The 23,491-nt window shown below is 43.5% G+C and overlaps 1 protein-coding gene across 2 annotated transcripts in view; it reads right to left on the minus strand.

Annotated features, from left to right (window-relative positions):
* Nucleotides 1-23,491, minus strand: part of SYNPR (synaptoporin) — a 272,798-nt gene that overhangs the window by 143,740 nt on the left and 105,567 nt on the right. The window contains exon 1 of one of the 2 annotated variants that reach the window (XM_031470673.2): nt 1,753-2,105. The exons of the other annotated variant lie outside the window; for it this stretch is intronic. Within the exon in view, the coding sequence (XP_031326533.1) occupies nt 1,753-1,776 (24 nt within the window). The 5' untranslated portion in view covers nt 1,777-2,105. Of the gene's footprint in view, nt 1-1,752; nt 2,106-23,491 lie in introns of those variants that run through there. 2 annotated transcript variants of the gene reach the window in all.

Below are 23,491 nucleotides of genomic sequence, written 5' to 3' on the forward strand. Positions count from 1 at the left end.
CAGGATGCCACCCCCCTCACATCTTCATTAATTTATACTACTAAACAGCTTCAGAGGGTGATCAACTCCATTTACAGCTACTGACTTTGCTCATAACCTGTTACAACAGCCATGAAAAGAGAACACTGACAAAAATAGTAAAGGATGTTGGGAAAGTGGACTCTGGGGAGACAGAGATGGATGTTGACTTAGCACTAAATGCCAACAGCCCAGGGATAAAAGTTCTGTTCCTTTTTTCAACAAACGATCAGCAAAGGAACACCTGGTTCCAGGGAGGGGCTTATGACAACTAAGGCTGTAATTAGGGACATGCTTTTTGTGACCAGTAAGAGGCAATGTGAGTTCATACGGGCTGGTAGGATTTTTGAAGCTGAACTCTTTCTGAGGTTGAACTACACTGACCGAAATTCAAAATTCTATTTGTTGGAATGAGTAGTTTCATTCCAGCTTGCAAAGGGTGTGTGACGGGCAGAATGCCCCCAAAGAAGCAGACTTGGGACCACATTCCTAGATTTCCAGACACCGGTATTTTCATGAGCTGCCCCAGGCGACTTCAGGACCTGATTAAGAGACCTAAGCACACATGACTTTCCCAACTTGCCTTCCAAAATCTCTGAAAAACACACAATCAGACCTCCTCTTGCTTCTCATTCCATGGTGCCTTTAACTTTCGTTGTAAATACATTCTCCAATTCATTCCACCATGAAAAAGATAATGCAGATTTGTGTGACAAAAAGAGGAGATTAAAGCCTCAGTTTGTTTCCATTAGAGCAATTACTTAATCGTCTTATCATCTCTGTCTAGGATAATTATATTAATAGATTTTCTCCAGACTTCTGAAATAACAACAAAGAATCCAGACCCTCTAATACTCCCTGGAAAAAAAAAAAAAAAAACAAAACCAGTTAACCAGGTAATGCATTTAAAAATCCTTACTAGCAGTGGTGAATAGATCATGGTTTTGCACTAGTTTGAATTTAATAAGGGCAACTTTTCTCCTGATCAGCTTCAGACATAGAAACAGGAGAGCCAGGGCTGGGCATCTGACAGATGGTGGCACAAACACACAGTGCAAAGAAAGGCAGAAGAGAAGTAACAGCCACTTGTGATTCCATCTTTTCACAGAATTCCAGAGATTTACTTTAATGATCTGAACACTTTTCATAAATGCAGCTCTTTTAAAGGTGCGTGTTACCTGATCTCGGAGGAAACTCATCTCATCCACCCTGCCTTGATCTAAGACTTCATGAAATTAGCACACCCCTTTTGGCACAGCATACAGTATTTGGAAGCTATTTATGGAGTTTCAGAAATTCTTGCTCTGACACTAAGGAAGAAACTAATTAAAATGGTATGCAGGTGACGGCACAATGAATATACTTCAGATATGAAACACTCCTGGTGCGAGGCAGGATGACATTACATTTTTATGAAGCCAAATATAAGTTTGCTTAAACAGTTTCCTTACTGTGTTAAAAGAAACCCGGCAGATCCTTCAACAACTACGGTAAAGCATCACACTCTCACTCAGCACAGCTCTTCGGCTTAAACATGTGAATACAAGCAAGCAAAGTTGAAAAAAAAAAAGACGTTATCACTAAAGATCTCAAAAAATGGTATTTGGAGAGATAAGTGACTATACAGCCTAAATGTACCTATGCACACACACAGACACAGACACACACACACACAAACACACAGACACACACACGCCCCCAGCCAGCTGTTAATCAAGAGAGAGAGAAACTTACCGGAGCAAATATCACCATACACATTTACAAAAGAATTGATAATCCAACTTCCCTCTCTTGAAAGAAAACAGAGGCTGTCTCATACTAAAAATCAAGCTTCTCTGTCCACAGCACCAGCCACCGGTCCCTCTTTTTATGAAGCAAAGGAGGAGAACAAGAAAATCAATGAGGAGGGAAAGTGAGATGTTATACCAATCAGGTAGCAGCTGCTGCCTTATTTGCAGAGAGATGGCAAAACGGTCATATTATTAGACAGTGACAACCCACAGCCGGAGTACAGCAACCTGATACTTCTCTCCGGTGAAAGGCTGCCTTCGCTGGGAGGCGGTTACCATCCCACACTTGGCTCTTCACTCCCAACTGCAAGCGCGGGACGGACTGCTCTGTGCAAGCCGGCTGCATCAGCCCGGGAGCACCATCTCCCCCTGGACTCCGCGAGCCCCCTCCTCCCTCAACTCAGCGCTCAGCAATACACTGGGAAATAAAAGGGAGCTGGGGATTTTGTGTGTCCAGGATGCGGGTGGGAAGTGGTGGTTTTATAAAATTCCTCTGAATAGATTTGCATAGATTAAGAAAATGTGTATATGTTTGTTACACAAAAAAAGATGGCCCTCGTTTTTATGGAAATGCCTGGATGTTATGCATGATCCCCATTTGGGAAATTCACACACCACCCATAAATAAGCATTAAGGGTGACAGTAGTGGAAGACAGGCTTTTCAGGCTCTGGCAACTGGGGAAGGGACGAATTATGACCTGGTTGCTAATTTGTCGCAGGAGTGTGACTCCAGGTCTCCCCTGCAAGATCTGAAAATCGAAGAGGTCTCAGAGGTTTCAGTGTGACCTGGGTCTGCTTTGTCTCCAAATGGGCCTCTGCAGGAGGGACATGAGGTTGACTAATTCGAGGGGCCAAAATCATGGCATCCCAAGGCAACAAGTTTTGGGGGGACTGGCACTGACGGCACGGGAGGCTGCCCACGGGGCCATGCTCTCCTCTCACTGCCTTCCTGAGGGCCTTCTCTCAGGGGTCTACACCACAGTGAAGGTGGAAGAAACCTGCATCCTTCTTGCCCTCACGCTCCCTACTTCAGGACCCCACATGGCATAGGAATAGCGTTAGGTTGGCCTAAGTGTCAGTGCTTTATCTTTTGTGCCATTGGTGATGGCCCCACCGAAACTCACCTTGGCTAGCCAGGCTTTTGATTGTTGGTTATTAATTCAGATCTGTGCTGAGTCTTTCCTTGGCTCCCTCTCTCCATCTCTTTCTCTTACCAGCACCAGCACTCCACACTCATCATGACCATCACCAATCTCCCTCCTCCCTCTTCCTTCTCCATCCACAGAGTACCAAGGGGGGCTGGGGGACCAGACAAACAGAACCTGATGAGGTGTCAGGCAACCTGGGTTCCATCACCAGTCTACCACTGGCTCATCACATGACTTAGGAAGTACCTTAAGTCTCTGAGCCTCACTTTGTCCTCTGTGAAATGGGCACACTAACATCTCAGAGAGCTGTGGGGGGAGGAGGAGGGGAAGAAACAAAAAATGGCAAAGGCAGTGCTTTCCATGCACTCAGGATCCTCCAGCCACCTTTTTCTTCCTCCTCCTCTTCCTCCTCCTCCTGTGATCTGCCTGTTCCTCACACATCACCCATCAGGATACTCATGAAAGCTTCCAACTGGATGTGGCCCCTTTGAAATTCTGATAGAAACCTCATTCCTCCTCTTCCCCACTCTCCCGCTGCCACCCCTCACCTGCCAATTGAAACGTCGCTGCATTTCAACAAGAAGTGACTCAGGGGAGTAAATTAAGCAAATGAACACAGTTGAAGCAGGAAAAAAAGGCTGAGAACCACCAGGCATTTCAGTTGGCTCTCAGTAAACGTTTGCGGAATAAATGAATGGAAGATTGCCTGTAGGGAGAGTCTCCCTGCGCCAAAGGGCACGGTTCCCGCCGGGGGGCTGGTAACCAGCAGCGTTCAAGTTAAAGAGGCCACAGTCCCAGCCACTTCCCCTTAGGGGAGAAGCACACCGAACAGTTTCCTCAGGGTGGAGAGTGAGTCATTGTCATCAGTTTGGAATATTGAGAGCCCCATTTCCAGGGAGAGAAAAGGAATTTTGTCTTCTGTATAATAATGGCAAACATTTCTTGAATATCTGCTCTGTGTCAGGTACTAAGTAGGTTTTGGTTTTTTTTTTTTGTTTTTTTGTTTGTTTGTTTGTTTCTCTCTCTCTCTCTCTTTTTTTTTTTTTTGGTCTAAGTATGTTATTGTAAGTGGGCGTCACAAACTATGAAGAGTTACTACATTCATTCCAGTTTACTGAAAAGGAAACCAAGACCCCAAGAGTTAAGTAATGTATCGGCAGTTGGTAAAGGCAAGGTGTGTACTTAGTGGGATCCGGGCTCCAAGCTGTTAACCGCTCTGCTTTAGACGCTGTATCATGGCATTTACACTTTTATGTATTCACCCTGCACGGGCATAATTTGTATATGGATACTTGGACCCTGACATACCTCCATAGCTCTCCCCATTGCTCAGATCCACACCACACAGACTGGGAACCCCAAGGTGTAGGCGGGGGGTCTACAAAGCAGACAAAGCCTACGGCCGGGCTCAGCTGCCATCTGTGTGGACTTGACCTTGTTTAAGCCCCTGGAAGATGGGAGGTGTGAGGCTCCGTCTCTGATGGCTCCTGGCCTGCTCGGTGACCCTGAGCCCGTCCACTCATTTGTCCACATTTCAGGTTTTGTCACAGGTAAATTGAAGGGTTTCCACTGAGTGATCTCTAAGGGCTTTTTTGGGTCCATTTGGACTAGATAAGGTTCTGAGACTGATAGTTTGATTCCGCTCTGCAGCTAGGGTTCGCTGTTCTGTCTGCTGTTTTGTTCCAGATAAAGTGTTAACGTGTTCTACGTCTCCACGGCTATCACCCACCTCCGCTCATCTCTCACCTGGACCACAGCAGTCGACCCCAACAGGTATGTCTGCCTTTACTCTTATCCCGATAAATCACTTGCCACATGTTATCCAAATTGAGCTATCTGAAGCATAAATTAGATCATATCTCCCATCTAAGAAAAATATTTCAGTCATTGTCCAGTAGGCTTCAGATGAAACTCACACTCTTTACTGTGCCTTCCAAGACTTCAGTGACCTGGCTCCCATCCGTCTCTTTGTTTTTATCTCATTCCAACCCTCTCCCTCCCTATGCTTCAGCCACACTAGCCTCTTATACCTTTGCACTTGCTCTTTCTTCTGCCTGGAACATTCTTTCCTCAGATCTTTGCCAGCTCTCTTCCTCTGTCACTGGATTCTTACTTCTACGGTCCACTCTTCAGAGGGTCCTTCTTCCCTGACCACCAGACCTAAACAAACCCTCTCTCTCCCCAGTCACTCCCTTTCACATTACCCTTTATTTTGTTGTTGTTGTGGTGGTGGTGGTGGTGGAGGTGGTGGCGGCGGCGGCGGCGGTGGTGGCGGCGGTGGTGGTGTGTGTGAGATACGGGTTTTTTGTACTTCTTATTGCCTGATTCATTCTTGCTTATTTCCTTCTTTATTTCACTACTGATTATTTTCTTTCACTAGGAGATAACCTCTGGGAAAGTAGGAAGTCCATTTGTTTTGCAAAACACCGTATCCTTGGTGCTTAAGAGAATGCTGGGAACATAGCTGATGCTTAAGAACATCTCATGAATGACTCAATCAGTCAACAGGAGAACAAGATAGGCTTGAGACAGAGGCAAAGAAACCTGCTTATCAAAAGAGCCTGGCCTTGACATACAGTGCAGGTGAACAAAGGTGACTGACTCCTACCTATTAATGGACACAGACCGTCTGCACTTCCTCATTCAAGGAAGCTTCTTGAAAGGTTGCGGATTCCTGAACCATACTGACTTCAGTGGAGGCCATGTCAAAGGGAGTGGAGAGCTCCTTTCGTGAACCAGACTGACCAGGCGTTTTATAGAAGCTTGGGTTCCCAGGGGTCAGTTCATCCGGGCCCACACAGAAAAGCTGAAATTTGGATCCCTGACCGTACTTTTGTCATCAGAGAGCGAACAGTCTTGTCGTCACTTAGACTGTCCTTTACCTTCCATTCTATCCAACAGTTCAGACAGTTGGCTACCACTCTCTAACATGCCACCGGAACTGACAAAATAAAGCAATCTGCCACTGTTTGATGGTTCTTGTTTGAGAAAAATATTAGCGTTGTCGCTACTGCCTTAAAAATAACATTTACCCGTTATTAGACTATTAAAAATAGTACAGTGTTCTCTACGTTGGGTATTTCTGGAGAAGGTTAAATAGATTAAAATGATCTGTGATTCTCTGAGAACATCATTAGCAATGCTAATTTCCAATATGGTCTCATCTTCAACTCTGATCTTTCAACTGAGTGTGGTTTTCAGATAACTTCAAATGAATTTATTTTTTTTTTCTAAACTAAAGAGCTTGTCTCTCCCCTTTTGGTGGACACACCTCCTGGTAAATGCAACAGATCCCTTCCCTTACAGCTTCTATTTCTAAACATCTGGCTTCTCACAAGGGGTCCTTTCAGGCCTGTCTGCTTCAGGGTTGGACAGTGGGAGGCCTAGCTTTCGAAGCATTTAGCAAACACTGAGAGGAAAATTCCAGTGCTGTGAGGATCTCTCCACTGCTGTGGGGGAAAGGAGGTTATCAAAGACAAAAAAACTACTCTGGACACACTAATAAATGACCAAGGGTGTTAGCTAAGTTTCTTCCATTTTTGCTCCCAGAACAATTCCAGCTCTTTCAAGCTAAAGCAATGAGAGCACTTACATTCAATCCACTTATGAAACTACCTAGAAATCTTTAATGGTGCCTTCCTCACTGACTGCAAACAGCTCCTAGCAGGAGTAAAATGCAATTTATTCCAATGAGGATAGGTAGGTAGGGTCGGGACAGACCTTTCTAGGCCTTTTGGTTTTTTATTTCTCTTGAAGGAGAAAGAGTGTTTTTCTCCAACTTTGTCTCTTTTCTTTTTCAAAGACCTAATGAGATAAAATAATAACAGTGACATCTGAACACTTGTCAGGTTATTCGCTTCACCTCAGTAGAGTTCAAGGCTGGCAAACAGAAGCTGAACACAGAGGAGAAGTCTGTAGAAACAAGAGAAACTGAGAAATAGAGTGGAACAAGATTTGAGGAGTGTTTGGATGTTTGGGTGGAAATGCAGTCCCACCTGGGAGGAAAGGGAGACAAAATGATAGTTAAAATAGTAAGTGAAAAACGTTTGACAAAGTCTCTGAAGACCGCGAACCCAAGCTCTTCAAGGGGAGGATTGCAGCTTACTCATCTCTGTATCCTCCAAAGCAAACTGCCTGGCACAGAGGAGCCAAGCCAGGACGATTTGCCGAATGAGGGAGGACAGAAGGATTTGGAGGCAGAGTTTGTACGGTTAAGTGCACGACCTTTCAGGAGGACCCTGTGCTGGACAGCTCCTGTTTGTCCCTGGAGATCCCTTCCCCACCCACACCCTGTCCCAGGCTGACCTAACAGGACCACATCTTTGAGCTCCCTTTCCCTGAGGCTTATCCAACAGAGGTGCCGCTGATGGGAAGTTCTGCCAGGAGACCAGACAGGGAGAGGGGACTGAAGTCTGGGTATTTATTCTCTTGGTCCCTCCTGGTGGGTTTCAAAGTTGGTTATGTCTCTCTAGCAAAAAGGCCATAGGTGCTGTGAAGTTGCCTTCTCCACACATTTTTTCCATCTCTCTTTCTGTTTCTCCTCTCCCTGCCACTTGACCCTGCATGCCTGGGGTGGTAGCTGCTCCTTCCAGTTACCCTCCCCAAGGTGCTGCCTGTGCACTGTTCCCATTTCCTTTACTGAAGTCCTGCCTACTCCTTTCTGATAAATTTCCTCCCCCTTAAAAAAAAATTCCCTTAATTACCCAGTTTGAGTGCACTAGCTCTTTCTGACCTGGAAGCTGACTATACAAGCAGGTGGATTTGAGTTTCAGTTCTGTCCCTTACTCTATGAAGTCTTGTCACATGCCATAGCCTGTAAGACTGGGTACTTGTAAACTACTGCATGCAGAGTGTAAGTACAAACATACATCTAACAACATGGGGACAGTTATAACCTTGATTCTGATACTCTGTCAGTTCCTGTTCGCTTTATAGAGATGATATACAGCTCTTTCATTTCTCCTCCAGAGGGAAGAGCTTGTCACATTTTGGGGAGGAAAAGACAGCCCATGGCTTGTTTAGAAAGACTTAGCAGATTTTCCTCACTTAGATATGAGGGGGTTATAGGAATGACATTGAGGCAGATAGCTTACAGTAAACAGGCATTTGTTGAAAATGGTTTTGAGTGTTGGCTTTTTGAATAATCGTATGACATGGGTCGACCTACTCAGTCTACAGAGCAGGTCTTTGAAGAGTTGCTTTCTCCTGACCCTCTGTAGAGGGCGGTCTAGTGGTTCCCCGATAGTCATCCATGATCTCCTAGACCTAAGGCAATAGCTCCAGAATTACCATAAGCTGGGTAATTGCTGCTTTCATTCTTGCTCTGATTAAGTATTTCAAGCCAACAGAGGGATTGGGTGCCTTTAGAAGCTCCCTTGATATCCCAGAAAGACTTTAACTCTGGAGGAAAGGGGACTCAGGTTTCACAAATCACAACTGAAGCCTACCTGGGGCTCATGTTTTCAACAGGAAAGGATAATCCTCTAATTCACAAGAACTTTGTTATTCTCCCCAAATGAAAGGTCACTCATGAGTCTAAACATTTCAGTTCAACGATTGTTCATGGAGTAAATGCTATATGCCAGGCATATGCTGAGTTCTGTGGATACCGGGGTGAGAAAGATAAACATGGTCCCTGCCCGATAAGCACTTAGGATCTTTCTGATTTATTTGTGTGAGGAACCTACCAGGGCTTGGGGTCTAAATAGCGTTCAACACATATTTGTTTAATGATTGAATCAACAGTGCTGAATTACGATGATGAACTTCTTAATCATAAAGGTAAACAAGTCAACATATTGCCCTAGCCTTACATGTAAAACACAACCATAAAATAAATATTGCTGAGAAATTCTTGTATGTACTAGATTATAGATGGCACGTTCAAATGACCAAAGCATCTTGGTTCACAATAAAATTATAAGGATAGTCTTTAACATCAGAGCTTTTAAGCGGAACACCATGAAGCCCACAGAGATGCTCCTTGGCACACAGTGGAGGTAGGAAGATGGTGCAGGGGTCTCCACACCCTTCTGAACTCCAGCCCCCTCCACTCTACTCCACTGTTTGCTCTGCTACACCCCGGGCTTCTGTGCTTGGTTACACAAGAACAAAAAGTTTTACGCCTTAAGCAAAAAAAGCGTGGAGAACCACTGATATAGTGGAGGAACTTGGCAACGGTCATTTCTTGCAGTGGGTCATTCTGATACAAAGAATGATGCTAATATGGGTTCATGGGTATTACCCTAGGCTCTGTTCAAGCACTATCTCATTTGATTATGAGAATCTATGATCTAGAAACAATTGCTATTTTTTGTAGTAATATATTTTAACCCAATATATCTAAAACATTATCATTTCTATGTGTAATCAGTATGTTTAATAAGATGTTTTCTACTCCTATTTATTTATTTGTTTATTTATTCAGCAAGGGGGAGGCAGATGGGTTTTTTTTTTTTTTTTAAATGGAGGTACTGGGGCTTGAACCCAGGACCTCGTGCATGCTACGCACACACTCTACCCCTGAGCTTTCACTGTTGCTATTTTAATTTTACAAATGAGGAAGCTAATGTTTAGTGCTGCTCAGTAACTCGCCCAACTCTGCACAGCTAAAAAGTGTTAGAGCTAGGGTTTGAACCTAGGTTGTCTGACTCAGAAAGTCCTGGTTGTAAATTTCATCACCAGCCTTGCTGATGTGTGCCGTTTACCATATAGCAACAGGATGGGCAGCTGAGCACTTCTCAGACTGAGCTTATACTTAACTGAAAACAAAAGTGAGGATGCATTTCAATGGCATAATTTCAGGTGACAACACCCGCTGCTCTGGTGTAGGGGGTTAAAAGTGGTCTCACCTTTAACCTCTGGACAGTAGGATCATTATTCTGGCTAGTCTTGCATAGCACCCAATATTGGTCTGCATAGAGTAGGTACTAAGCATGTCTTTGCTCAATCAAGAGGAGAAAATGAAGGAACTTCCTTAAGCCCATATTCCTAACTCTAATCAAAAAGAGCAAAGACCCAGCTCTCTGTTCTCCTACTATCATTCTTTTTTTAATATAATAGAGGGAGCTCTATCAGCAAATGGATGGCTTAGAAGTTTGGCTGTTCCTGACACATATTTCTTAAAGCCTGGTGTGGAACCACAAGATGAATAGTTGTTGCTATGATTAAGGATTAAGACTTTATATCAGAAAGAATCCCCGAGGTCCATTTTTAACATGAATCTTGTTGGTAGTGTAATAAAAGTGAGGGAAGAAAAACTTGGAGACCTGTTTTCAATAATCTTGCCCAGCACACTGAGAAATGAATAGTAAATCAGATCATGAGCTACGTGACTTCTCACTGACAATTTCCCCATGAAGAGAGGCATCATAGCCAATGGTGTACACTTGTGGGCCCCCTTTAGCCTTTCTAAACCTCAACTTCTTCACCTGTAAAATGGGAACAATAATGCTGAGTGATAGCAATAGCATGGGGAAGGAAGCCTGTTGGTAATTATGAAATACAATCACTGCACAGTTTCTCCCAGCTAATGCTGAAGGCAAGATAGATTTAAGAATCAAATGCTTGCAAAACTGGCTTTCTGATTTTCCTTTCCCTCCCAACAAATGGAGTCAAAATCCTCCTGTTAAACAAACATGTCTCCAAAACCCACGCCAAATTACAGCTCTTAGTAAAACAGGGCAGAGGTAGGGAAGAGAACGGGGTCTGCGTCCACCCCTTGCAGTTTACAAAATGGAGAACGTGTAACTGAGCATGTTTTTATGGAGCTCCCAGGACACTAGTCATGGTCTATCTGGTTAAGATTCCATCTTGAAGTATTCTCCCCACTCTGCTCCCACCTTCCCACCCCAACCCCAGTCTTAGGGATGTGATTGGTTACGATGCTGTACAGCAAGAAACCTGGGGCATTATTTTCATTTAAGGGCTTATGAAATCTTTGAAAAGACTCTCCTCTTTTGCCTCAGTATGTCTTACGCCAGAGGTGTCTGATTTCCTATGATATGGGATTTGACCATTTGGTTTAAAGCAAATCAAGCATTTGTTGGCCAATCCATTTGGCCAGTAAAGCCTCCTACAATTTTCCAAACCTAAAAGATGTCTCCTTGATGGGTAGGCTTCCTGCATTCTTAATTTATATTTTTCCCAAACCCTCGGATTCAAGACTACAAAGAAAGACGTTGCAGCCTTGGCTATCTCACAGGGCAGCTGACGCCAACAAGAGACATCTTTGGTTGCAAGTTACTCTGAGACCTGAAATTCACATTAGTATGCCAAGTTCCTGTTGGTGCCTGAGCTCAGCGCTGGCTTCTGTAAATGTACCACACAGCCATTCCTCCTGTATTAGTTGACTAGTTATTATTGCAGCCCCCTGTTTAGAATGGTTCAACGTGCCTTGTGCGCACACACAGAGGGAAACCAGTTTTCTTCTTCAGCTGTGCATCTATTTTTAAAATAGAATGCTTTACCAATGTCTTCCTTAAAATGTTAGTTTCTCCATATATCATCCCCGAGTTGTTAAATGATACAGATTAAGAGGGCGAAGCTGAAGAACAGGACATCCTGGTATTTCCAGGATGTCATGTGTCTCAATTCTGACAGCAGCCCTTTCCCTCCCATCTCCATGGAAGTGTGGGCACAGAAACTCCCTGTCAGGGACTAGACACACAACTTGTTCTGACGTGGATCGTAGTAGTGTAAGGAAAGTCAGCCTTAGTGTCTGTTCAGAAAACAGAAAAAGTCCACGCTCTCTGGTAGGACACCCCGATGCTCTGCGCTGTGGATCCTGGGGCTCAAAGCTGCTTGGAAGTACGGTTCTCAGACCTGCTGGTCTATCTGGCCCACCCGAGCAGTTTGGAGGAACAGGAGGTACCAGTTCCTGATGCAGACCTCCTGAGTCATAAGCCCGGAGGGTCCACATCTCCTCTCTTCTTCATGTGAATCTGAGAGGGCACAGGTGTTAGCAACCCTCTGCACAGTGGATGAGAACAGGACTTGGATTACATTACAGTCAACACAGCCCTGGTACGGATCACACGTGGTGAGCTCCATATTCAACCAAGGCTCTGAGGAGGAAGAGGAGTCTCCCCTCAAGGAAGAAAGGCTGCCTTCTGGAATCTGTGCCTCGGGGGTGATTCATGAGCCCTCGTGCCCTCCTCTCCTCATCCCTCTTTCGTGTCTCAAGCCTTCCTCTTTCACGAAACACACTCTCACATGCAAAAACCAGAGGGGAAACCAATACAAAGATAACGATGGCAAAGACCATGGTGGGTATCTCCGGGGCAGCCCCCTGCCTAACCACTCCCTATGAATTAACTCATTTCATCCTCCTTAAAATAGAACTCAATAAAAAAAGAAATCCAAGTCCCCCAACCAACAGACATGCTTGTGAACCATGTCCCGGAATCAGCCTGGATTCTGCTCTTTGGCTTCAAACCAGCCCCAATCCTTCCCAGGAGCAGGCTGATGCCGTGCTGTCTCTGGCTGCCCTCTCCAGGAAGGTTCCTCCCCAGACAACACTCGAAGTGCAAGGAGTTTATCTGGAAAGTGATTCCAGGAAAGGCAGTGGGGTATTGAGACAGGGAAGCAAAGGACGCAGACAAAGGATGCAGTAATGAGCTGGTCACCACGACATGCACGTTAAGTCTCCCATCCCTTTTTCGCTCCCACTAGCATCAAACCCCCTGCATTCCTTGGCCAGCCTACTTGAGGGGCCAGAGCCCTGGGGCTGAGAGGCCAGGTGCCTGCAGAAGGACTCACTCTGCAGGAGCAGTGAGTGCTGGGGACATACAGCAGGACCTTGGCAGTGACGGCTGCAGTGCCTCTGGGCACCTTTGGAAAGCGTAAGTCACCAGTAGGAAAGGGGAAAAAGGGAAGAAGGAAACCATGACTTTTTCATGAGGGCACCAAGGAGAGACCGTGTTGGTTCTGGCTCGGCTTCTCCTGCGCGATTTTTCCTTTGTGTTTGTTTGGTTTTTAATGGGCTTGGTGATTTATGTAACAGCCTGAGCTTCTCTTCTCGGCTGTCTGCTTTCACACCTCTGCCTCCTGGCCTGTGTTGTTCCCTCCAATAAAATACCTTCACTTTTCTTGGAAAACAACAACCCTATTTGCCCTTCAAAGATCAACGCAGTGGCCACTGTCATTCATTTCAGTTTGTTCTTTTCATTCATAGTCCTTGTTTCCTCCTGTCTTGGTCCATAGTTAGCCATCTTCCGGTTTGTCTCCCTCTTTTTAATCCAACATTTTGCAAGTGATAGGTGATCAATGAATGCCTATTGAATGGAGGGATAGACTACTTCGAAATGAAGAGATTTCAAGCTTCTTCCATATGATTTACCTTCAGACCCTGGGCCTCAGATTGTGGAAGAGATCGCTTGTTCCTCTCGGTGCAATTTCAAAATTCTGTTAGTTCATTCAGTGTGATGGATTTCTAGCAGTTTCCTCTCTGCCTTTCATAAATGCCACATCACTGTTTGATTGCAATGAGGGCTTGAATAATGTTTAACTAGTGAGGTGGTACAGGTGAGCTGACAAATTCGCTAGGTCAGTGACGTACCATTATTGAAAACAGAGAAAGAAACAGAGAAGCATTGTTGGCTCTTCTGGGAAGGGCAACGGCCTCACAAATCACCCTCCTATGAGTCACTTTTGGAAGCAAATCTCCATGTTTGCTTTATTGAAAAGCTTCTTTCCTTGTTGGGGATTTGTTATTTGGTTTGATTGTGAACTCCTACTCATCCTTTAAAACCCAGCTCATTTGTCACCCCTTTGGTGAAAAAGAAAAGGAAGCTGATGTTTGTGGAGCACTTATTCTTTTCCAGGCATTGTGTGGGGGAATTTACTTTTGTTTTTTTATTCTATTCTCTCAGCAACACTGCAGGGCAGGCATTAGCCCCATTCTCTAGAAAAGAAAAGAGGGGCTAAGCAAAACTCTAGCTAATATGTGATGAAATCAAGATTTGAATCCAAGTCTCTCAGATAGCAAAGTACACATATCTTCTGCTAGTACTTACATATAATTCTCATTTGTTATACAAGCTTTATTTTGAGTTTATGTGTTATAAATCAGGGTTATAATAAACCTGCAAGCTGAATGTTAACAACTACATTTTACAGGGCCAGAGGGCTCTAGGGGGTCTTTTACTGCCTGCATGTTCTGTTCTTCCATAGTGGATGACATGTCTCAGTTATGGTATCTGTCTTAGTATTTCACAATTATATGCTTATATTTCTATCTTCCAAACAAGAATATAATTTCTATGAGGACAGTGTATGTGTGTGTGTGTGCACGCATGCATCTTCAAAGCAGGAGTAAATAAATGAACGTGTGGGATGAATGAACAAAGGAACACATTCTGCACCCTCAAACATAACATAAAAATAAGTCAATGTTTTGAAAAGAGTTGATAATGTATTTGGCAAACGAGTGTTATGAAATGCTTAGTGTCCTGGGCACAGCCAGCCTGTCTAGAATGTATTTTCATTCAGGTCACTCGTATCTTTACCTCCTTGACACCGGATAAGGTGCCCAGGCTTTGGATTCTCAAACTTGGCTCGTCTTTCTTTGGACAAGAGGCAAGACCAAGAAAATAAGCAGCTAAAGGACATGTCACCGAGCTTCTGCGCACTAAAGGTCACACGCCTTGCTCAGATTAGAGGCCTCCTGCTCCTTACTCCAGCATAGTCACTCTTACTCTACAAATAAGCTTGATAAAGTTGGCTTTTCTAAGATGACAGCGTATTAGAAGAAGCCAAGGAAAATGGAACGAACTGTCAGAGGCAGGTACACTTAGAGCCCATGGGAGCAAGAGAGAGCACAGAGACAATAAAAAAGGGCATAAATGAGAACTTGAAAGCCGAACATTCTCAGAATTTTTAGGTAAGGGCGAGGAACCCCTGCTTTGCTCCACAAAGCTCTGAGGATGTCATTGCATCGTGGAAAAGAACAATATTGTCAATAGCTATGTTATGCTAAAATGTTTTTTTTTAATCAACTCTATTCTAAAACACAAGGACATGAACAACTTATACTTTTAAAGACTAATTTCTATTCAAAATAGCTACAATCTTTTTGCAAAAGGAACTAAAATTTTGGTTCTTAAATGGGCAAAACTTTAACTATCAGAAATCATGGGTATTAACAGAAGAATTGTTCCCCGGGGGTTCCAGAGATGGCGGAAGTGTTACAGCCCCCGAGACGGTGCCAGCCCTGGTACTATGCAGAGTGTGCAGAAATGCTGAGACTAATTGGAGATCTCACAGCGAACTTCCACTTGAGATCCAAGGCCATTGGATATATTTCAGAGAACCACTTCGCTTAGGCAGTCTAAAGATCTTTCTATTGTTACCCACCCACTACAGAACAGAAAGCTATCTTGGTTTGAGATATGCAAATTCCTGATGCAAATCTGTCAGCATAGTGAGTAATAAAGTTGTTGATCTATTTCTCACTGTGGCTCCCCTTACTGTGTGTCTTTGCTTTCAATCACTGAGCATTGCACCAACAGTGTGATAGTTACCTACAGGAAACAATAAAGACATAAACGAAAAGGGAGAAAAAAATGCCCACAGCCCTAACTTGTCAACAACTCCCTTCTTTGCCTTTTTAAAATATGCCGTCTAGTTCCTGTTCATGTATGTGGCATACTGACTGCAAAAAAAGAAAAAAATAAATGATGCTTTTATTCCTGCTCGTCCACACTCCCTCAGTGTGACTTTGCAGTTCTTCTTACGTAAGAAATAGAGTCCACTTCTGCACGCCTTGAATCTGGGCTCGCTGATAACTCGCCGTGGCCAACAGAACGTAGCAGAAGTGAAGCTGTGCCTGTTCTTAGCCTAGGTCCTCAAGTTGTTTTCTGATTTCCACTCTCTTTCTTGCAAGTTTTTAGACCACGCCTGTGAATAACGCTGAGATAGCCTGACGAACAGCACGGAAAAGACCCACGGTTTGGGCACTCCCACTAAACATGCCTGGGAGGGTTGTTCTGGACCAGTCAGTCTCTGGCTGGCTTGACATCTGACTCCTGATGCAAGAGCAGGCCCAGCCGATGACCAGCAAGCCTGTTTACCCACAGACCAATAAGAAACAGTAACTGCCTACTGTTGTAAGCACCGAGTTTTATGTGGTTTGTTAAACAGCCGTTGCTGATGAACCACGTATGCATATAGTTGACCTAGTGGTAATCATGTTATGAATCATGCTTTTTTAATGGCTATCTGATACGTCATACAACAAATATACAGAACGTGCTGAAATATTGCCCCTATTGATGGATATTAAAGTTGTCTGCAGCTACTCAGGAGAGGCAACGATGCAATGCAGAGAGCACACGTTATTGGTCTTCTAATTTGCTCTAATGGCTCACAGAACTCAGGGAAATACTTTACTTGCTATTACTGGTTTATTATAAAGGGTATTGTAAGTGATGCAAATGACACAGCCAGATGGAAAGGTACATAGGGAAAGGTCTGGAAGGATGCGGAGCACTGGAGTTTCCACCCCTGTGGAACTGGAGTATTCCACCCTCCCAGCACGTACACGTATTCACAAGCCCTGAAATTCTTCAGACTTTTAGGAGTTTTTAATGAGGTTTCATCACACAGGCGTTATGGCTGTTAACTCAATCGTTAGCCCCTTTCTAGCCCTTGGAGGTTGGGAAGTGAGGCAGAAAGCTTCAAGCTTCTCATGAAGATGCGATCTTTCTGGTGACCAGCCTCCACCCTGAAGCTATCTCAGGGCCTGCCAAGATGCCCCAGGAGAACAAAATTTGTTCCCATCAGTCAGGAAATTGCGAGGGATTTACGAGCTCGCTCTGAAATTTACAAGCTTTTAAGATCTCTGCACAAGGAACTGGGGATGAAAACCAAAATAGGTATTTTTTATGACCCCTCAGTATCATAGGTTAAATATAAAAGAGCAGAAAGACAAACAATGGATCTGAGGAAACCAGAGCCTGCAGGGAATTATGGATTAATTCAGCTTCCATTTCACTTACTCAGCATGTATTGAGGTGAGAAGCACTGAGCGAATCAGTGTCCTACCACCGTGGAACTGTCTTGGACCTTGTAAATCAGAAATGGGAGTCTGGTGGTTACCCAACAGCAGAGCACGGCGAGAACTCGGTGCGTATACAAGAATGACTGAACGAACTTGTTGAACACATAGATTCTCAAGAGCCCCAGAGCCAGGGATTCTGATGCGGTAGAACAGGAGTCGGACCAAGAATCTGTGTGTTTTGAGATTCCCCCCAGGGGATTCTAATACATGGCCAGTCTGGGGGAACCACCGCCCCATCATCCACCCCTTCCTCATTTCTCAGGTGGGAGATCAAGACCAAGAAAGGTGAAATAAGAAGCTCAGATCTCCTCAGGGAGTCAATCAGTGGCTGAGCTGGGACCATAACCCACATCTTGGGACTTTGGAGCCACCAGTCCCTGTGGCTTACACCTGGGAGAGCAATCCTGAGTTCATCAAAGGAGAAAAGTCCACGGGGACCCTTATTCCAAGCACTTCCTTTTCTTCCCTCCCAAGGCTATCTTCTCTCCACCTCATCCTAGCTGATAAACACGTTATATACTGAGGAAATGATTAATGTGAATATAACTTTTATTCTTCACTGAGAACATGTCCTCTGAACTGTAACCAAAGTAACTGACTTTCAGACAAGTTGAAATACACTGAGGACTGGTTTATCTTGTATATCAATATACAGCTCAGTGTTAGCTTAAAAAAAAAGCAGTAAATAAAATCAAGATAACAGATTCTTTTAAATTTTATTGTCTCCTTGAAGCTTTGCAGTACATTTTTTTAAGATAAACGGCTTACCGCTTCATATAACTTATCCTTTCAAACAAATGGTGTGAGATTTTTTTGTCTTCCAAATTCGAGGTTTGGGGAAACAAACTCTTTTGTCCTGTGATTTCTTCAAGAAATGCAGCTGTCAAGACAGATGTCACAACACGAATATTTATTTTGGTAGTCTTGGAAGTCTTTGATAGGGTTTTATTTAAAAAATACTTTAAATTAATTTGGAAGCTCACCTCCAGCTCAAAGCAAGTCAAATTATTTACAGAGACAAAAAGAAAAATTCCAACCCAAGTTAACCATCTGCAAAGTCTTAAGCTCTAGGTGGCTTAGCAATGAAAGTAAGTCCAAGAATAAGGATTAAACTGTTGACAGTTGTGTTTGAATGTTTTTCTAGTTATAGGCATGTGACCTTGGAAAATAACTTAGCTTCTCTGAGACTTACTGTCTTCATCGACATAATGAGGATAATTATAGCAGAGTTTTTTTTTTTTTGAATGCTGAACATCTAGCACATGCCAAGATATTTTAAGGACCCTGTTTCCATTATTTCATCTATTACTTATAATAACTCTGTGATGTCTGTGCTATTATTATGTCCATTTTACAGATGTGGATACTGAGGCTCAGAGGGTTTAGATTGTCTAGGTCACACAGGAAGTGCAGGATAAAGCCTGAATTTGAAACTAGGCAGGTTGATTCCAGAGCCTCAGCTTGTAGCAACTAGTCTAGAGGGAATAGATCTTTACGAAGCTGCTATAAGGAATAAATATTCTCTACCAAACCGCTTAGAAATGTGCTTGAAAATAGTAAGAGCTTTAAAATGGTGGTCCTAGCACCATTACTGGCAGAGGAGTACCTGGAGTTGTATTCTCACGTGGGGAGCCCTGTGCTCGAGCTGTGAGCCACCTTCATGTCTGCATTTAACAATCCTTAATGCATATACCCATCATACTAAATTAACTGACACCTGCTTCTTTTCATGATCTTCTTTTTTTCCTACTCATGGATTTGTTTTTATTTTTGTTGGCACATAGAGGATGGCTTGGGAAACATCTACGCAAGTTACGCCCCATCAGGGAGCTGTCCATTCTCAGCTTCCTGAGGTAGAGTTTTCCCCTTTTCTTGGAGCCGCTGCTCTTGCTGGCCGTGGCCTGTTCAGGTCCACTGCTGAGCGGCTCCTCCTTTGAGCATGTCCTCTTTCTTCTTGAGCACGCTCTTTTAGGCCCTGACTCCTCAGGGGCACTGACTGGTTCCTCCTGGGGGAAAGATTTCTTCCTCTTGGCAAGATTTCCACCGCCGTCTCGTCAAGATCAGTACTAACCAGCTCCTCCTTGGGAAGGGATTTCTTGCTTTTGAGGTTTGGAGAAAGAGAGAGACGGGTCTTCCACTCCATCCTCCTGAGGAGCCTCCTGGGCTTTTGGTTTCCCTTCTCTCTGAGTCTTGCATTTGCTCCTCGCACTCCCAGGAAACTGCTGCTGTTTTCTGAAGACGCCAGGGAACTGCAGCCAGCCGTTCATTTCCTTCTTCAAGTGTTTCTTCTCCTGTTTCCTCAGCTTCCCAGTAATCTAAGCAGCGGCCTCCTCTGCCCAAACCATTGCTTCCTTCACGACATCCAGATTCTTTCGTGAAATCTCTTCAGTCTCATAGAAGGACTTATCCTTGATTTGTTCTCGAAGCTTCTCCCCAAATACACCAGTGAGCACCTCAGAGAAGCAATCAGCTCATGAGGCAAGACCGCATTTGTTCACCAGGTACTGGAGACGTGGCCTTTGTTCTCGGCAGCTGATCAGCCGGTGAAGGTGGGGTGGAAAATGAGTCCATATTTTCCGGTGTTGGCCCTTGTTTTGGGGGTTCTGGAAACGTGGTCCCTTTGCTGAGCCCAGGGAATCAGACACCAAGGACTGGCCATTTCATTATCTTCCAAATAAAGTCTGTTATGGTCTGTAAAATGCAGACGTATTTACTGAATCTCGCCATTCAGATGACTACTCTCTTGGTGAAGAGTCTACCCTTCCAGTCTTTTCTCTGTGCAAATGAATATCTGCTCATTTTTTTTTTTAAAGCAAAATGTGGATTAGTCTCCAAATAGGATTTACTCTTCCCTTCCTTTCCTGATTAGATCAGAAGTATTTCCCCTATTGCAAGTACTAGTCTGTGAAAACAGGATTTTTCAACAGCACAAGCATTTTATCTTGTAGGAAAACCCAGAGAGAGGTAGGCAGACTCTGCCCTTCCCCTCTCCTCCCTCCTAAAAGGCTGGATCCAATGTGACGGGGATCAGGCACGTACACTAGAAACAAAGACCCCTGTGTTAAAAACTTGCCCCCGGGCTCTTGTGTTCTACTTGGCTCCCTCCCTTGACTGGGCTGAAGGAGGAAGATAACCATCAATCATACACACTTTTTCCTTTGTTCTCTCTCCTCACTAGACAGAGAGTGGTGCGATGAGATCTGACTTTGGATTTATGAAGAGTGGGAGAGAAAATTCTCCTGCCTAAGCATGATGTTCAGTACAACTGATGAATTTGCCCCCACTCTCCAAAGTGTCCCAAATTGTCTAAGGGACTGTTAACACTGTGTGCATTATTTTAGGTTTGTAATAGAGTGATTATAAACCTCTCCCGGGGCACTGGTATATTAAACTGAGACAATTCAAGCTTGCCTTTCTTTTTTAATAAACACAGATCATGGAATGGTTTTCCTACCTGATACAAACACATCTGAGGTAATAACAATAATTATTACAATAAAATTGGAGTAATAAATATCTCTTTTCATGTTTTTTCAACCTTTGTCCCCAGGTGTGATAAACAAAATTCTAAGACATCCTCCAGTTTCCCTACCCCCTGGTGTACACATCCTGTGTGGTCCTCTCACCTTGAACATGAGTGGGATCTGCACAGAGGACGGAAAAGCACTCCAGTGATCACATCACCTCTGTAGCAAAAGTGAAGAAATTCTGCAGATATAATCAAGGTCCCTAATCAGTTGACTTAAGGTCCCCAATCAAGTGGATTAACTTGATTGAGCTAATCAGAAGGAAGGTCACCCCGGGTGGGTCTGATCTAATCATGTGAGCCCTTGACAAGAGCTTCTAAAGGTCAGAGAAAGAAGCCACCAGGATTTGAAAAAAGCAGACAAGCTCTCCTTGTTGGCCTTGAAGAACTGAACTGCCATGTTGTGGAGATGGTCCCATAGCAGAGAAAGACAGCTGCATGCAGAGTTTAGGGCCTCAACCCTACAGCTGCAAGGACTGAATTCTGCCAGCAACCAGAGAGCCTGAAAGAGGACTCAGAACCTCAGAAGAGTTTGCAGCCCTGATTTCAGCCTGAGCAGATAACCCAGCTCACTGCTGCCCCATGGGAACTGGCAGATTAAGTGTTACTTTAGGTCACTAAGTTTCTTACCATTGTCATGCAGTCACGGAAAATGAATACACAGGTAACAAATGATCTGCCTTCTCTCACCACAGATTAGTTTGCATTTTATAGATTTTTTAAATTAATGGAATCATTCCATATATATATATTTTTTTTTCAGATCTGGATTTTTTTCACTCAGCATAGTAATTTTTCAGATTCACCCATTTTGTTGTTTATCAATTCTTCGTTTCTTTATTCAGTGTATAGATGTACCACGTTTTGTCTCTACATTCATGGATATTTAGGTTGTTTTCAGTTTCTTGGCAATTACAAATAAAACCACAAGTCTCTGTGTGGATATATGTTTCCATTTCTTTTCTTTTAATTTGAATCTTCTTGATTACTGGTAAGACTGATTATCTCTACATATTTCATTAATTGCTTCCATGTCCTTCCCTGTGAGTTGCCTTTTACTCCCATCTGCCATTTTTCTATCGTGCTCTTCTGTGTTTCTTTCCTCACTGGTTTGTAAGAGTTCTTTATGTATTCTGAATACAAGTTCTTTGCTTATCATTACTCGCGTTGAAAATATCTTTCCCTAGTTGACTATTGCCTTTTAACTTTAAGACATCCTCTGTCACATAAAAATTTGTATTTTAATAAAGCCTAATTAATTGATCTTAAAAATGTTTGCTTTCATCACTTGTTTTAAGAAACCCCTCCCAGACCTGAGGTTATAAAGGTGTTTTCCTAATTCCTTTATCATAGTTTTAGAGTTTGGTTTTCACATTTACATCTTTAGTCTTTTGGGCGTTTACTTTTGTATAAAGGGAGGTAGGAATGAAATTATTTTTTCTGTAAAGAAAGTCAATTTTCTTAACTCTACTTATCAAATAGTTTATTCTTTACCCCACTGATTTTCAGGGTCAGATACAGAAATTCATATATATGCAAGGATCTATTTTCCATTCTGATGGAAAGGATTCCATCCCTTCCTATTCTGACGCACTGGTGTATCTGATTATTAGTGAAACAATGCCACACTGTTTTAATTACAGTATCTTTGTAATTAAGCTTTCTATGACCTTTATGACATTTACTCTTCTTTCATCTTCTCTTTCTGAATTATCTTGGCCTTTCCTGGACTTTACTTCTTTAGATAAAAAGGAGAATAAATTTACCTGAAAATATTTGATGCATTTTTTTATTAGAATTGCACTGAATTTATAGGTCAATTCAAGGAGATCTGCATCTTTACAATATTGAGTCTTCTCGCCCATGGGCATTTTTTTTTTAATCTAACCAATTTTTCTTGTCTTCTTTTAGATGTATTCATAAAATTTTGCAATTTTTTTCCCATAAAGATCTTACCCTTTCTTTGTTAGATCTATTCCTATGTAGATAGGGTCTTAAAATTTTGTGCAAGCCATTGTAGCTATTTCTATAGGAAAGTTTTAATGTGAAGAAACTGTAATTTCACCAAGTGGACTACTTTCCACAGGGAAAATGAACCTACTCTTAGTGTTGTTTATGAGCTGATTCCACAGCGATATTCTCTCTCTCCTGTTTAGAAAGTAGAGGCCTCACACGAGAATTCCATATGCCTCTCCAGGAAAGTCATCTTCTACTGTCTGTATTCAAGGTATGGACATCCTATAACCACCCTGACCCACTTCGTGGGGGCAGCTGCTACCAGCTCCCAGATACCACTGCAATCAGGAAGTGTGGGGACCAACCAAGGTTGCCAGATCTTTCAGTTTTTCAAGAAAAGCTGGCAATCCAAACTTTAATATGAGTTTTTCTGACTTTTAACCTTTGGCACATGATGTAAAATTAAACACTGAACATTCTGTGGGACAAACCAAACAGGCTGGAGACCCAATAGGAAGACATGCGGGCTGCCGGCTTCCCCCTCTGGGGCAGCCCTGCTTTGTCCCCCTGCATCGCACCACGTTCCTTCAGCCCAGGAAGGCGGGCAGAGCAGTAAGGATGCGCCTGGGAAGTAAATATCCGACATCACAGTGTGTGAGCTATGAGGGACATGAGAGTTTGTCTGGTCCTATTTCCATCTTAATGGTTACAGCAGTGTTGAGGCTAAGGCAGGGAAACACCTAGCCCAGGCTGACACAGTGACCTAGAGGCAAGGCCAGACCTAGACCTCAGGTGGGCTCTGAGTCCACATCCAGTAGGTGTATGATCACTTACACTGTCTGATTATTTACAGAGCCTCCTGGACTGGCTGTGACCCTTCCCACAAGGCCTCAAATACATAAGAGTCTGACAGGTGAGATGCTACCGAGGTGCTCTTCCTTTTTTGGATGCATGTGGAGGAACTCCAGACAAAGTGGAGAGAATGGACAGGTC

Source organism: Camelus dromedarius, chromosome 17 (genome assembly GCF_036321535.1).
Source record: "Camelus dromedarius isolate mCamDro1 chromosome 17, mCamDro1.pat, whole genome shotgun sequence".
In the NCBI taxonomy this organism is placed as follows: domain Eukaryota; kingdom Metazoa; phylum Chordata; class Mammalia; order Artiodactyla; family Camelidae; genus Camelus; species Camelus dromedarius.